This window comes from Protopterus annectens, chromosome 7.part0 (assembly GCF_019279795.1).
Source record: "Protopterus annectens isolate FY-2018-M chromosome 7.part0, PAN1.0, whole genome shotgun sequence".
In the NCBI taxonomy this organism is placed as follows: Eukaryota; Metazoa; Chordata; order Ceratodontiformes; family Protopteridae; genus Protopterus; species Protopterus annectens.
The window spans coordinates 1,265,637,270-1,265,653,517 of record NC_056739.1 but is presented as its reverse complement, the minus strand read 5'-3'; the positions used below and the strand labels follow the sequence as shown (position 1 = coordinate 1,265,653,517).

Genomic DNA, 16,248 nt, shown 5'->3' with positions numbered 1-16,248 from the left:
ACGATAAAATATTTCAGCAGATGTGGCTGGTAGTTGGCAATACTAATCATATCTAACCCACCTGTCTTCAATGAATTTCAATGCAAGTCAGTATTGGAGTTTTTAAAAGGGGGGATTCTGATGCAATCATTAAAGGAAAACTCCAACTTCTCATACAGCTTAACTTGATCTTTAGGTTGCTTCTCTCCCTCCAATATGGTTCTGGTATTGCGTAGGTACTAGAAACCTGCTTGTACTTTCTAAAACTTTCATTTCCCTGCCTTGGAATCAAGCCCACCAACATTTTTAAGCTTAACTTCTCACATTCTTTGCAGGCAAAGATGTCTCTGGCTGCATTTACATAGCACAAACACAGAAATTTGTAATTTTCCATGTGAGGTACTGCTGTCAATCCTAGACAGACAATTAATCCTAGTGCTGTAAAAAAGACAGAAAGCTGTGAGACTGTTTTCTTCTGTTTTTATTGCCGAGAAGAGGAGAATTTACAATTATTCACAGCTGCTTCCAATGTAGCCATGCCTTTCATAGCAAAACAAAACAGATCATTCAGGGATTTAAAGGCAGTTAAGTCTTTTGACCAGTTCACATAAACAGCATCAGAGTATTGAAATGCTAAACTTTAAATGTTGGATATTTATACTTTTTATGTATTCAGATGACTTAAATGTATCAAAAATTTCTGTGACATTTAGATGAAATTCAGAAAATATTTTTCTTGTAAAATATCAACACATTTGCCATTTTCAACAACCCCCCCCCTCCCCCAGACAGGACAGAACTGCCCAAATCACAACTGCTCTGCAGAAGGAAAGACATGTGCCAGCCTTATCAACTACACATTGATACTGTTTATAAAAAGGTGTTTTGAGCTTTTTTTTGTGACATCCTTCCAGAGGGGGTGGATATCTGGTAACACAGACCAATGATTAGAGACACCCACTGTCTTTGTCAGTCCTTACACATTGCTATTTCACTTAACTGTAGTAGCTGTCAACTGTAAATGATCATTTACTGCAGTGAGAGTTTTCACACCTCAGAATGAGAGTGTGGGGGAGAGACTGTCAGTTCCTTTAGAGCTACAAAAGAATCCCTTTACAAAAGTCTATTTACCTACTTTCTTTTGCATAACATAAAACAAGCTCTGAAAGACACATAAATGAGGATCATTCAAGGAGATATATAAGCAATTCTGTTACAGAAAGTGTGTTAGATGACAGTGTTTCACACTCCTGCCATTCTAACTTAATGGCATGAGAAAACACCACTTCATTATGTCTCGCATGACTTATATAAAGTGGACATGCAATGCATTCTAGGGGGGGAAAGGAATGAAAGCCAGAAAGCAAGATCGCATTACCCTGGCATGCCCAATCGACCAACATTTTGTTGGAAACGCATTAAAATTGTAAAAGCACTTGGAGTGATTTTGAAGCATTTAAATAGCTCAGTAAACAAAGATATAATGAAAAAAAAATAGTTTTTTAAATTCTAAGGTGGAGTTTTCTTTTAATGTTGGAGAAATGAGTCTGGAAACCTAAAGAATACAGTTTTTGGAACAAAGTTACGACTGAAATATATATATATATATATATATATATATATATATATATATATATATATATATATGTGTGTGTGTGTGTAATGTGTCTACATATATACACACACACACACATATATATATATATATATATATATATATATATATACATATGTATATATATATATATGTATATATATATATATATATTTATATTACACACACATGGGTGTGCTATCAACTTATCTAAACTAGCAAAAAAAAAAAAATCAAATGCTTGTGGGAGGCTCCAATTCCATACCCCCTAACTTTTATATATAACAACTCAATAGTTACACTACAGTGGAAGAACGGCAGAAAAACCCTCTGGAAGAGTACCACCATCTTGTACAATATAGCATACTGCGATCAAAAAATCTGCAATATTACTTACACTTCTTTAAGGACAACAAATCATTTTACTTTGTATAAAAACATTGAATCTTTCAGTTTTGTTGTTTTAGATGAAGTGGCTTTTGATAACATGGACTTCAGTAAGTTGAGTTTAGATAAAATGGCACACAGAAAATTAACATATATATATCTATCTATCTATATATATATCTCTATATACACACACACACACACACACACACACACACACACACACACACACACACACACACACACACACACACACACACCGTGGCTATATAAAGTGTACACATCCCTGTTAAAATGCCAGGTTTTTGTGATATAAAAAATGAAACAATCCAAAGAAAATGCCAGGCGATTCCAGACAGTTCAAAATAAGTTTAATAGGCAACACAGTAAAGTAAGACCATAAAATGCTGACAAACACTCACAAGCGTTTTTCGTCACTCAGTACATGACTTCATCAGATGCGGAACTGGAATTAAATAAATTAAAATATCCTTAAATAAACTGCATAATCATGTTAAAAACATATCCATTCAGTAAAATTCTATTAAAACCATTTGAAACTAGAAACATTCATACTTTCCGTAAAAGTTCATCCAGTATAAAAACTTTGAATATCTAAATACGAACATAATTTAAAATAAAATACGTAAGCAATGTAGACACTCCATCTAGTGGCGGAAAATGACAATGTCCGTAATTCATAAAAAACATTTTAAAACTCGTATGCAAAAGACCGTTTATCAAATAATGTGAAGTATATAAAATCTGTACATTCTAATGGAACTGCTTCAAGATTACCTTATAACTTAGCAGCTCTCATTTTTAATAGGGATGTAATGGAAAGATTATCATTTAGACCAGGAGGAGATGATGCTTCTAAAGTCAGTTGCCACCATAGTTCTTTATATTCGATTTTCTCTTCCCAAATACCCCCTCTAATTTCTTTCGTAACTCCCTCTAATATGAAGAAAGATAATTTAGCTTGGGGACACTCCACAGTGTGCTTATACAAAGCATTTGTTTCTTTTTTATTTTGGACATCATATAAATGTTCATAAATTCTTCTCCTGAGCTTCTGCTCAGTCTTGCTAATGTAAAAGGAATCACAAGATCCACACAAGGCAAGATAAAGTAATCCATATGACTCACAATTAAAATATCCTTTACTGTATATTTTTTTATTTCTACTAGCCAAGAAAATTTCATCTCTATTAATAATATACTTACACTGGACACAACGTCCACGTTTATATGTCTCTACCTTCTGTCTATTTGTGTTATGTTCCCCGTTCTCAATCAAACACTTCAAATTCATAGAGTTTTTATAGACAAATTTTAAGGTCTGGGGGTGGGGTGGGGGTGGGGTAAACCTTTGAGGTCAGAGAATCCCATATTTTTTTTTTCCATTCCTTTTCAGTAATTCTCCTAGTAACTTTAGAACTTGCATTAAGTTCTAAAATCATAGCCTTATTGAAATCATAAGTGCCATTATAATTGTTACAACTAATACTCTGGCCATTATTATTTGTGCCAATCATGTGTCCTAGGATGGGTTTGAATTTTTCTTTTCTTCCTATGCTAACCTCTTTCTTTCCTTACTTCACTTAACATTTCCAAGGGGTAACCTCTGTCACTGAACAAATTAACAAGGAAATCCAGTTGTAATTCAAATTCACCGTCTTCTGATGTCATGCGACTTGCCCATATAAACTGTCCTTTAACAATATTTTTCTTATAGTGAAAAGGGTGGGCACTGTTGAAGTGCAGAAAAGAGTTAGAATAAGTTGATTTCCTGAACATTTTGGAATTTAAACCTCCGTTCTTATAAACCTCAATATCCAAGTACTGTAGTCCGTCTTGACACAAATTCCAAGTAAAATCCAAAAAAGGCACAGAGTTCTTAAGAAAATCTAAAAATTCATTAATTAAATTAACTTGACCCACCCAAAAGATGCATATATCATCCAAAAAAACGCTTATATAAGTACCAGGAGTTTTTTTTTCTTTTTCTTTTCTTTTTTTTAATTTTGATATTATGGAATGTCGAGATTCTGGTCTTCGGGATTCAGAGTCTAGGGATTCTGTAATTCGAGATTTAGTAGTGAACCCATACATGTGTGTGTGTGTATATATACGTCTACTTTAAAACACCGACAACGAGAACACCGAGACCAGAAGATCGACAACTGAGATGACCGATAGTTTAAAAGCACAAAACTTCACATCCCTGACAAACCACAATCCCGACACTCAACAAAACAAATACCTTTTCCGAAAAACACACACACAACACAAGCACAACAAAAACCTTACAAACCTACACTAAACCTTGCATACACAACTATCTATGCACTAAACTTAACCCAAACCCTAAGGTCTGTCACTGTCTCACACTCACCTAACCCGGGCCCTAACTCACTTAACCCGCCCCTAACCCTAAAGTCTCTCACTATCGCACACTTACCTTAACATGTCAGTGTTCTCAGCGTCGGGCTTTTATACTGTCTGTCATCTCAGTTGTCGATCTTCCGGTCTTGGTGTTCTCATCGTTGGTGTTTTGTGTGTCTGTGTTTTCAAGTCTATATATATATATATATATATATATATATATATATATATATATGTGTGTGTGTGTGTGTGTACATGTACATACATACATGCATATATGTATGGGTCTCATTCAGTTGATCATACATATCTACAATATTGAATAAATATCAGCATTTGTATCTGAAAGGCAGTGCAACAGCAGGGATGAAGATTTGCCCTTTTCTGAATGTTATGCGGTCTCGAAGTTGGTACATTTAGTTATCATGGGGTATGGGGGGGAGGTGAAGGGGCTTGCCCCCTGCATAAAGCATATTGTTTTTTTTCTGATGGGAGTGTGTGTTTTGGGATCTGATCTTCTCATCTCAATGTTTTGTTCGACCATGAGAGTGGTCAACCAACTGAAATAGATCCATATATGTGTATCCATCCATATCTATCTACACGCACACACACACATATATGTATGTATGTATGTGTGTGTATGTGTATTTATATATATATATATATATATATATGTGTGTGTGTGTGTGTGTGTATAGATAGATATTGATACAACGCACACACACACGGAGAGAGGTCTTCAACATGAAGGAATCCAGATAAATTCTGGGAATCTACATACAAATTCATTCCATTTGCCAAATTTCAGTGTACATAGTTTGAGTAATCTTGATTATTACAACTCTGCAGCTAAACTACTGTCATTTGGCCTACAGTTTTTCCTGTATGTTTCTTCTGTGTCACATGCCAAACATCTCAAGCAGATCAAAATCATATATGTTAGGATTATCCTCTTTGAAGCCTCTCTGAAATGAGGTGTGCAGAGTAGTGTCTTGGATCCTTCATGGCAAACATATATCATGAACTTAAACCAAACAACATGTATGGTCTTAATTTTGCACTGTTGGTAACCCCTTTCCTCTTTTTGTCAAGTAGTGTGTAATGAAGAATTGGACTCACAAGGAAGGATTGTTTTACAAGGGTTGGTATATAGATTTGATAAATGTTTTAAAATATTTTTAGCAATGGGTAAGGTTTGGAAAACATCTTAGTAAGCTTCCCTGTTTGTGGCACATGCTGCGAAGGTTCTGAAGAAGTTGTATCTATGCCTTTGGTAGGATCAGTAGAAATTGATATCTGCTAGTTTTTTCGGATGTTCACAGTATTTTATATAATGTGCTACGAAAAAATATATAATGTTATATTGATTAGGTGTAATGAAGATTCTGCAATCTTTGCAAGAAAACGGAACATTTCTTGTTAAAAACAGTGTTGTTAAATACACTGTTAATCAGTAATTACTTCTGAGTCCTTTTTTCTTTTCAGTTATGATTAGCACTGGCTCATTCTGCAATCCTAATAGTAAGGTGATTTAATGTGCAGAAAATCTTGCCATATTTCATTCATGTCATTCATCACATGGTGTTAAATGCAAATGAAAGTCTGATCTTTCATCTCTTTCTAAATGGTTTAAAAAGATGACATGCAGTTAAGTTTAGTTGCACTAAGTCAGTGTTCTCCAAAATACTTTGTGCCTAACATTTGTAAACTGCAATTGAAAAATATCACCTATGGATAACTTTCAAATGGTGAATTAGTTTGAATGTCTGGCTTTATTAAACCTTACATTTTCATGTGTATGTTATCAGTGTTATTTTAAGTCTTAGTAGTGCTTGGTAATTATAACAGAAGTGCACTTCTCTTAACTAAAGAAGCAAGGGTCACTCGTGGGAAAAGTGGATGACCTTCTATTCACATGTTGCAGTATTCTGTACATATACGTTTTCCTTTCTTGCCACCTGAATGTCCAGCCAATATACAAAAGATTCCAGTCACTGTATGGTGCGTGAGATGCCTGTCATTGCTTAGTAGTGCATGGGCCATAAACGTGACGTCTGCACACACCAGACCTCAGAACTTCTCAGCCTCCAATCGAATATCAGGTGTTCCTGCCTTCCCGGCTGTCAGATCTTCGCGAACTCAAATAAGTACCCCATTGGGGAACCTTCTTTTCAGTCATTGTTTTCTAATGCTTGTTTATGTCATCCAGAAAGTGCAAGTGTGTCCATCAGATACCTCACAAAGACGCCCACGATCTGTGCTTTTTATGTCTTGCTAAGTCACACAATTGCAAGGTCTGCCCCATCTGCCAGGCGTTTGTTCCCAAAACTTTACGTAGCGGACGCCACGTGCCTAATTTTTACTTAGAAAGTCAACGTCTTAAACAGCTAGCATTAGGGATGGAGGGCTTTGCTGACTTACCTACAGAGCTGCCAAAAAACAAGGCCAAGATTGCAAGTCCTGCTACTGCCACTGCACCTTCTCCGTCCGACACTTAGCCTGTGGCCGGCATCGGCCTGGTTGAACGCTCAGGCTCCACTGCCCCAGATTCAACGGGCACCTCTTCAGAAGCCGCAGAGTCCTGTGTGGAAGGCATGTCCGCTGTGGCTTTACTGACATCGGTCTCCAATGCCTAGAGGGGACTTGCGGTTTCAGTAAGACAGTCTGATCCTTCTGTCTCTTTGCAGTCTTTGGACCTTAGGCCTTTCCCTGTTCAGATGCCCGCTAGGCCATCCCTCAAAAAGAAGGAGAAGAGGAAGCATGTGTCCCTGTTACAGAAAGTACACTAGACTGGCAGGCTTTCTTTCAAAGCCTACTTAATACTTTTATTGCCTTGTGGCCTACTACACTTGGGACTTCCACTATCCCTTCTCCAATCCTGAGCCCTAGGTCTCGGGCCACAGAGCCCTCTCTGATGGAAGAGGAAGAATACTCTTCATCTTCTGAAGAATTACACTCCTACACTTCTCAGCTCCCTTCTCCCCTTGAATATTGTTCCCCAGAGGAAGAATCTGTGGACCCAGATTCACCTGCAGAAGAGCTAACCTTTTGGGAAACTAGTTAAAATGAAGCAACATTTTAAGTGGGACTCATCAGAGATGACTGAGGTACAAAAAAGATATGACCCCATCCAGATGGATTCCTCAGCCTCTTCTGCTGTTCCTCACATTCATCTATTCTTTTTGGATGCCTTTTTAGCAGCATCCCTGAACCTCGACTCCCAGCCACCCTGCCCTATGCAGACTGGATAGATTCTATAAAGTCCCTTGGACTGCAAAATTCTTAAGTGTCCAGCTGAAGACCCAGCCACTATTACTATTTCAACTGACAATGCTTCAAAGCTTCTGCCTTCTACTACCCTCCTCTCTGCTGACAAGGACAGCAAAACAATGGAGTGTTTGGGTAAAAAGATATACACTTCTGCTACTCTTGCCTTCAGAGCAATCAATTACCAGACACATGTCTAAATATGCCTTATCCCTTCTGGAGAAAATTGCTAAGGAATTATCTGACATCCCCAAACTCAACAGCCAAATGTCCACTGTCCTCCGTTGTTTCCCTAACTTCTCAAGTTGCCAAGCACTCTGTCAGGTGCAGCTATGATGCTGCTGAGGCCTCAGCCAGGTCTTCAGCATCTGCATTAAGAAGGCATTCTTGGTTACGTCTCCAGCCCCTGCCAGATGATTTTAGAGCTAAGCTGGTAGATGTTCCTTTGGACAACTTAGCTGTGTTTGGAGAAAAGGTGGCAGACTTATTCATGTCCTTGCAACAAAAGGGGAAAGTGATGCAAGATTTAAAGTTTCTGTTGGTATCCCCTATTCCAAAGTTTCAGAGGAATTTTTATTTTAAAACTCAGTTTATCAGAAAGTACTCATGGCCTGCTCCCTCTGCTAGGCCTACGAAAACCTCCAGGCAGCAACCCACTTCTGCCAGAGCCACACCATCTACCAGTCAGAGGCTGCCCCTTCTTGACAGGTAAGGTAGTGTGTGACTACCTACCCACCTTGAAACCCCCATCCCCATCCTCTATCCCTCTCTCCTTACATCTCTCTCAGTGTCTCCAAGTATGGAGACATCACTTCAGACAAGTGGGGTCTGTCCATAATAGAAAAACGGGTACTTCATGACCTGAATCATTCCACCACAGAGAAAGGGAATTCTCCAGCCTCCAAAGGAACAACGTTCACCACTTTATTTTATTTTATTTTATTTTACATTTGTTGACCGGGCTAGTCCAGCTGGATAATTTCCATTTTCAGTGGAGACCCGGGGAGAAAAGCTCCACAAATAAAAACAAGGTTAAACATTTAAGCAACAATGCATACATATTAGTCTAGTAAAAAAAAGACATAGTACTATCTATGTATTGAGAAAGGCCTTAATTCTTTACACTACAATTTAGTGAGGATGGGGTATTACATATTTTAAAATGTATATACATAATTGTTGAAGAAATTGTTTGTACCCCTTTTTTTTTTTTAATAGAACAGTACAGTAATTAAGTCATTTGTGATAACAGAGAAAGATTGGCATATTGAAATAGGGAAATATGATTGAAAAGAAAAAAAAGTAGATTAGTCTGGATTGGTACAGGAGCAGAGCCAGAAGTTGTTCAGATGTGAAAGAAGTTGTTTTTTGAAAAGGTGAAAGGAGTCTAGAGAGGTAATGTGTGAGGGGAGGTTATTCCATATTTTCCCTACGGAGTTGGAAAATAGACAGTTGCCTGCTGAATTTGTAATTCTAGTTGTGTTGACTTGTAGCTTTTCGGCAGATCGCAGCTGTTTCAAGTTATTGTAGGGGGTCAAGAGGTTACTGAGCAGGTGTTTTTGTTGGTTGATATAGAATGTTATGTGTAATTAAAAGTTGTTGATAGATAAGCTTGTTAGGTAGTTCTAACCAGTGTAAGTGTTTTAAGTTTTGACAGTGGTGAGTTCTGTACTGGGATGCTGTGGCAAAACGAGCTATATTGTGGTAGGATGTAGTTAGTTTTTTCAGGTTGCTATTAGAGAGATTGGTGTAAATAGAGGAAGCATACAGTAGGGTAGAGATAAGATGTGATTGTGCTAAGGTGGTCCGTGCTTCTGGTGTAAGGAAAGGTTTGATTCTGTACAGTGAACCAGTCTTTTTATTTACTGCTTTTATAGTGTTATTGATGTGACAATCATAGTTAAGATTATTATCAATAGTAACACCAAGCAGTTTGGTAGTAGAGTCTGGGGAGATGAGGGAATTATCACCTGCAGTAATAGTAAAGTTTAGTTGAGAAGATTTGTGGGTAGGTGAGAATAGTAGTAGTTTTGTTTTCTTGGAGTTGAGGAGGAGACATCTTTTTGAGAACCACTGTTCGACAGTAGAAAAGGTAGATTGTGTGAGTGACTGGAGTTCAGATTGGGTGGAAGCTGTGCAAATGATGGTAGAATCATCTGCATATTGTATGCATGTAGTGTTTTGGATAGATGATTGAAGATCATTAATAAAGATGGAGAATAAGAGTGGACCTAATATTGATCCTTGAGGTACTCCTAAAGAGATAGGTAGTAGAGCAGATAGAGAATTTTTCCAGAGTACTGCTTGTTGTCGGTTTTCAAGATGGGATGAAAACCAGGTTAAGGAAGAGAAATCCAAGGCAAGGGATTTTAATATGTGTAGAAGAAGTGTATGGTTGACCATGTCGAAGGCCTTTGACAGGTCTAGGAAAAGAGAAGCGGTTAGTTTGTTGTTGTTACGGTTACAGTTGATGGTGTTGGTAAAAGAAAGTAGTGCAGTGGTAGTACTATGTGAGGGTCTAAATCCATGTTGAGTGTTTGCTAGTAGGTTATTATGAAGGAGATGGTTAAGTAGTTGTTTGTGTATACATTTTTCCATGATTTTAGCTAGTGGAGATAATAGTGCTATAGGGCGAAAGTTAGAAAGGTCAGTGGATTTGCCTCCTTTGTGTAAGGGTATGATGTTTGATATCTTCCAGATCTAGACAGCCTTATGACTCAAGGCACCATTCAGCCATTTCCACAGTCTGCTATGGGAAGAGGTTTTTACTCCATGATTTTCCTAGTCCCAAGAAAAGACGGTCCCTAGAGACCAATTGTAGACCTCTCGCATCTCATCCTCTTCCTACAGGTGCCCACCTTCAGGATGCTGACTTTGCCAACTCTCTTTCTGCATCTCTTCCCTCAAGGGTTCATGGCCACCTTGGACAGCAAGGATGCCTATCTCCACATCCCTATAAGGCCCAGCTTCAGGAAGTATCTAAGGTTCTCAGTGGGCTCCTCTCACTTTCAGTTCTCTGCCATGCTCTTTGGCCTTTCCACTGCAATCAGAGTCTTCACCAAATGTCTGGAACCAGTAATTGCCTTCTGCAGGACAATAGGGATCCAAATATTCCCATATTTGGACTACCTCGTCATTCAGGCAGACTGCAAACAGTCCCTCCTGAAACACCTACAATGAACCATTGCACTCCTAGAGTCCCTGGGGTTTCAGATCAATTACCCAAAATCTCAAATGGTACCCACACAAGACATAGTCTTCCTGGGGTGCAGGCTCAGAATAGACATCACTCAAAAGTTGGAAAGCGTAACACATTATTTGTTCCTAGGTCTTCAGGCCAAAGAAATGACTGCAAGGCAATACCTCAGGCTCGTGGGCTACATGGCCTCCACTATTTCCATGCTGCTTCTATCCAAACTTCACATGAGGAAACTGCAGTGGTACCTCAAGTCAGTTTTGATGCAGCATTTTTACCCCCTAGAATACAAGGTGCCTCTCTTGCCATGCCTCAAACAGGAGATGCAGTGTAAGCTCAACCCAGGTGTTCCACTCCAACCCACTCAACCAAAACAGATTATGTGCACAGATGCCTCAAACCTAGGGTGGGCAGTGACTCTGGGGAACCTGAAAGTGCAGGGAGTGTGGCCAGCATCACACAAGAAAGAGCACATCAACGTGAAAGAAATGAGGGCAATACTACTGACCCTATGGGCCTTCCAAACCAAACTCCAACAGGGACACCTGAAACTTTTTACAGACAAAACCGTAGTACTGTGGTATCTCAACAAGCAAGGGGGAACCAAATCGTATTTACTTTGCAGTGTAGCTCTCCTGGTGTGGGAACAGGCCTCCACCCAGGGAGTGACTCCACAGGTGGTTTACATACCTTCACAACAGAATTCCCAGGCAGACTCCCTCAGCAGGTCCATCACTATGGTCCATGAATGGATGCTACACAGGGATGTCTTTCTGGACCTGGTCCACCGATGGAGGTACACCTCATATAGACCTGTTTGCCTCCATCGTCAACAGGCAACTTTCCCTCTTTCTGCACCAGACTACCAGAATCACGGGCTGTGGCAATAGATGCCTTTTCAGTTTCTTGGAAGTGGATGTTTCTCTATGCATTTACCCCCCCTTCCCTCTTGTTCAGAAGGTCCTGCTGAAGATACAGCAGGACAGACCAAAAATCTTGCTGGTGACTGCCTATTGGCCAAATTAGCATTGATTCCCCCTCCTCCTACAATTATTCAATGGCAATCACCGCAAGTTATCCCTCGGAGTGAACCTTCTCACACACTACAAGATAACTCAAATCCACCCACAGTGGCAATCTCTTCATCTCACTCTCTGGGTGATAGGATTCTGATAGCTTTCAGATACCTCTACAATGACAACATGCTCACTGTCCTGCAGGAGGCCAGGAAACCCAATACCAGGAGATCTTACATATCCAAGTGGAAAAGATTCTCCATATGGTGTTTCAAAAGGTAGTTGGACCCGTTGCACACTGAGACGCCTCTAGTACTGTCTTATCTGTGTGAACTTTTGCAGACAGGGTTAGCATTTTCATCCATTAAGGCCCATTTGTCTGCCATTTCAGCATGCCTCCCTCTGGACCCCACCCTTAGCTTCCAGATTGCCTGCAAAGCTGTTCCTTAAGGGGGGGTTCCTTCATCTCAGGCCACCAAGGAAACCCATTCCCCCTCCATGGGACCTGAACTGTGTTTTAGAGAAGCTAACACTGACCCCTTCCAAAGCTTTCCTAAAATACTGCCCATGGAAGACTGTCCTCCTCGTAGCCTTGACCTCAGCTAGAAGTGTGTCTGAACTGCAAGCCCTCATGGCTATTCTACCCTTTCTTGTATTCCACACAGACAGGGTAACCCTTAGAGCCAACCCTTCATTCATGCCCAAGGTGGTTATTGACCTTTCCTTAACTCAAGCCATCTACCTGCCCACCTTCTTTCCCAGTCCACAGGGAGAGACAGTATCTTATTCCCTGGATTTGCACAGACAACTCGGATTCTATCTGCACAAAACCAGACCAAGTAGGCAGGCGGATCAGCTGTTTCTCTTTCTACCCCACAGCCCTAGAAAAAGCAGTATCTAAACAAACCATTTCTACATGGATTTCCAAAGCTATTACCTTTTCCTATAAATACCACAGGAAATCCTTGCAAGGGAATGTTAAGGCATACTCCACCAGGGCAGTGGCCTCCTCTGGAGCCTTCTTCAAAGGCTTGGACACTTCTACTATCCTTGAAGCTGCTACTTGGTCTTCTATGCACACCTTCACAAAGCATTACAAGATAGACCAGATTTCTAGGCCCAGAGCTGCATTCGCCAGGGCTATCCTCCATGGAATCCTGGAGAATTGTATTAGACCACCTCCTCCTTCACAGTGAGCTTTGGCACTCACTCATATGTACCAAATACTGCAACATGTGACTAGAAGGACTTAGAAAAGTTGTGTATCCAGAGCTTATTTAAACAATCCTGCACTGGTTTATTATTAACTTGCAGTAGCTTGGTAAGAGACGTTTTTATATGAATTTGTTTTATTTTTTTAACCACTGTTTTTAGGAAGGAAGGGATAGCTTGAAGTCAACAATATTTTCTTTGATTTATATTTTGTTATAGCTCTAATTTTCACTGTTATTAGAAAGGGATAGGTTTTAGGCAGGTAAACTCTAGTCATGCTAAGGGGCCTTGTCCATTATAAATTCACACAGACTGCAGAGAGGACAAGCCAGAGTTTATCTAAACAGTCCTGTCTTGGTTTGTGATTTATTGATATTTATTGTTAAAAAGAGGTGAGACTGCAAGCGATAATTCTCTACAGATTTGCTTTGTAATAACTAGTGTAATTTTCCTTATTGCTGTAATGTCAGCTTTGTCATTTAAACTGTAGAATTTAAATTCCTGAAGCTTTGTTTGGGAACATTTCAGCACTGAAAAGAAAGCTACAGCTCATGTAGAGAGTGACTATAACCTGTCTGGTGCTGAAGCTTAGTTAGGGAAGGCAAGGTGCTGGGGTGTAAGATCCATGAATGCTGAAAGTGGAATTTTTTTTTCTTTTTTAATTTTTGTTCTTCATGCCAAAGTGGGATGGTATACAGATAATATGGCATTCCCCCTTAGGAGAGAAGGGTGGAGTGCAAAATTGTGGGGAAGGGACACTTTTTTTTTCCTCTCACAATGTAAGGGCACTAAGATGACATGGTGCCTCAGACTCCAGGGAGGGGCATTAGATCAGGGAGTGGCACTGTTCGCCAGATTATGACTACAGTTCTGGTCCAGTGCATTCTGTTTCTCATGAGACATTAGACAGTGATGTGTTGTTTTCATTTGTTGCCTATCCTGTATGTGGAATGTCAAGCCATTAGGTAGTTTGAAGTAAATTGTCAGTTGTCAACATAATGTTGACTTTGTTTAGGATTTATTATTTTAACTGTCTGATCTAGAGAATTTTCTTATACTCAGGGAACAAAAAATATTTACTTATTCATCTCCAAACATAATAGCTGAGAAAGATGGCCAAAATTAGTACACTGCCTGAAAGCATCACTTAATGCCCTTTCAGATGGGTGAATTTATAAATGTTTATGCATACATTATCAGTCTGTTACAAAAAATACTGGAAAAAATTAAGTTTGAGGAGGGAAGATACAGTGACACACTAAAACACGAAAGATTAGAGAAGAAATCCAGGGGTTCTCCTGATTTGCTTACTATGCAGTTTTAGGGATGATTTTAGTTAGGTAATGGAAGGGTGTGGGGTGGATAAAAGTCCCTTTGTAGCTTTTGAGGAATTTTATCTCCATAAAAAACAGGAACATATTCTCTGATTTTATTTTGTGGTTTTTGTATTTCAGTATATTTCAGTTTGATTGTCTGATTTAGAACCAGAGTTGCTATGCATTATTCATGTCATACCACCATTAAGTATGTTATGGACTAGAAGGAGCTAGAGTATGGTTGTGGTTTTACTTCCACACATGGTTTGTCCATTTAAGCTACTTCTCCACCTTCCATTAACAGTAAGCAAATGACCCCTCTACTTATTCAGTTGACATTTGAATGTAAAATGAGCAAGTATATGTGTATCTCTGAGTTAATTAAAGCTAAAAAAGTTGAAGTTTGAGTCTTCTAGATTTATATAGCTTCTGTCTGGTTGCTGAGTTAAGAATAGTTTCATTGTTGATAAATCCAAATGACACTGCTTTACAGCGGAGAATCAAGGCACTAAGTTACTTAACTAATTTGCTTGAGTTGCTGTCAAGCCAACTGATCTCCTTACTTATTTTAAGAGTTTTCTCTGCTTTCATCTAGATCTGTTTTAAATAACGCAGGTGACATTTTCAGAATTTTCATACAGTTGTGGAAAGATGCACTTGCATCTTGATAGTGCCATTTCATCCTTTTCACCTTTGACAATGTAAAGCATAATACTTTACTGCAATTGAATCCGTGTGGTAGTCTTACCAGCTGCAACAATTTGATCAAAATCTACAGCTTAATAACATGGCATAGTGCTCAACTGCCCACATTCCCTCTGTTAGACTATACCCCCCTTCTTTGAAGAATTCTGTTGAGAGGTATCCAAAAAGATTTTCCATCTTCCTTGTAGAAGATGCCAAAAACTGGGTGAGTGCCAGAACAGCATAGGTAAGCATGAAAGTTCGATGTTGATTGCTTAACTTGCACTTTATCAGATTAAAGTCTACATAAACCCATGAATGTGATTTAGGGTTATGGCATCTGAATCTTGATTTGATCCTTTTGGAAGTTTTGGGGTACCTTTATGTTGATATTATGGTGAATAGATGATTTTTTTTTTGTAATTTTCATGGTTGTATATTTTGTGCTTGAGCAGTTGTCAGTTCATACTCCAATAAAATGAGTTTTATAACTGTATTAATTGTAACTAGTCTCATGAACTTTGTTATATAGGTACCTTGCAAATGCTAAGTTAGTCATAAGATGCATGAGTTACTCAGGAAAAGTACTAGAATGTCAAATAAAATGTTGTTAGTTATAGTTAAAAAAGTTAAGTAGTTTTGAAATGTTATACTCAGAGGTACAAAATTAAATTTTTTGCTTCTTACTAGACAAAGCATCAACTCTTCCTCATCAGCAAAGGAAACTACATGCAGAAAAGGTTTGAATTTCTGATGTTTTGGTATTGACTGCTGCTGGTTATGTTGCACTATGAATGGTTATGATTTTGTGTTTTTGAAAACAGACTTCTATCTGACATGAGAACTCTCTGCAGATGTGTTTGGTACAGCTAAACTTTGCTATTATACATGAGAATGAGTTGATAAATGCTGTCGCACTGGCAGGGAAGGAAAGCAGGAATCTGCACCACCCGTATCCTGGTTTAGGTAATGAGACCACTTTTCTTGTAGGTTCTATCTGGAGGGCTAGGAAGAAGTGGCCAGAAGCCTATTTGCCTGTCGCATGAAGAAGGGGGGGGGGTAAGGTGTTTCTGTACCCCTTACTAGAGCTTGGGGGAGGGGTTGCAAGACCCTGTGATAAGCACTTTATGAATGGGGTTATAATATGTATTCTGTAGGTTTTGTTGTAGCATACATTGCACATGGTATCTCTGGCCAGACATTCTG

General features: G+C 39.0%; 1 protein-coding gene across 1 annotated transcript in view; it reads left to right on the top strand.

The window, feature by feature from the left end:
- The window catches only part of AAGAB (alpha and gamma adaptin binding protein), a gene marked incomplete in the record, with an annotated part of 888,073 nt that overhangs the window by 839,347 nt on the left and 32,478 nt on the right, over positions 1–16,248 (top strand). Inside the window, 1 exon segment of the mRNA XM_044077879.1 lies at positions 15,733–15,782. Within this exon segment, the coding sequence (XP_043933814.1) occupies positions 15,733–15,782 (50 nt within the window).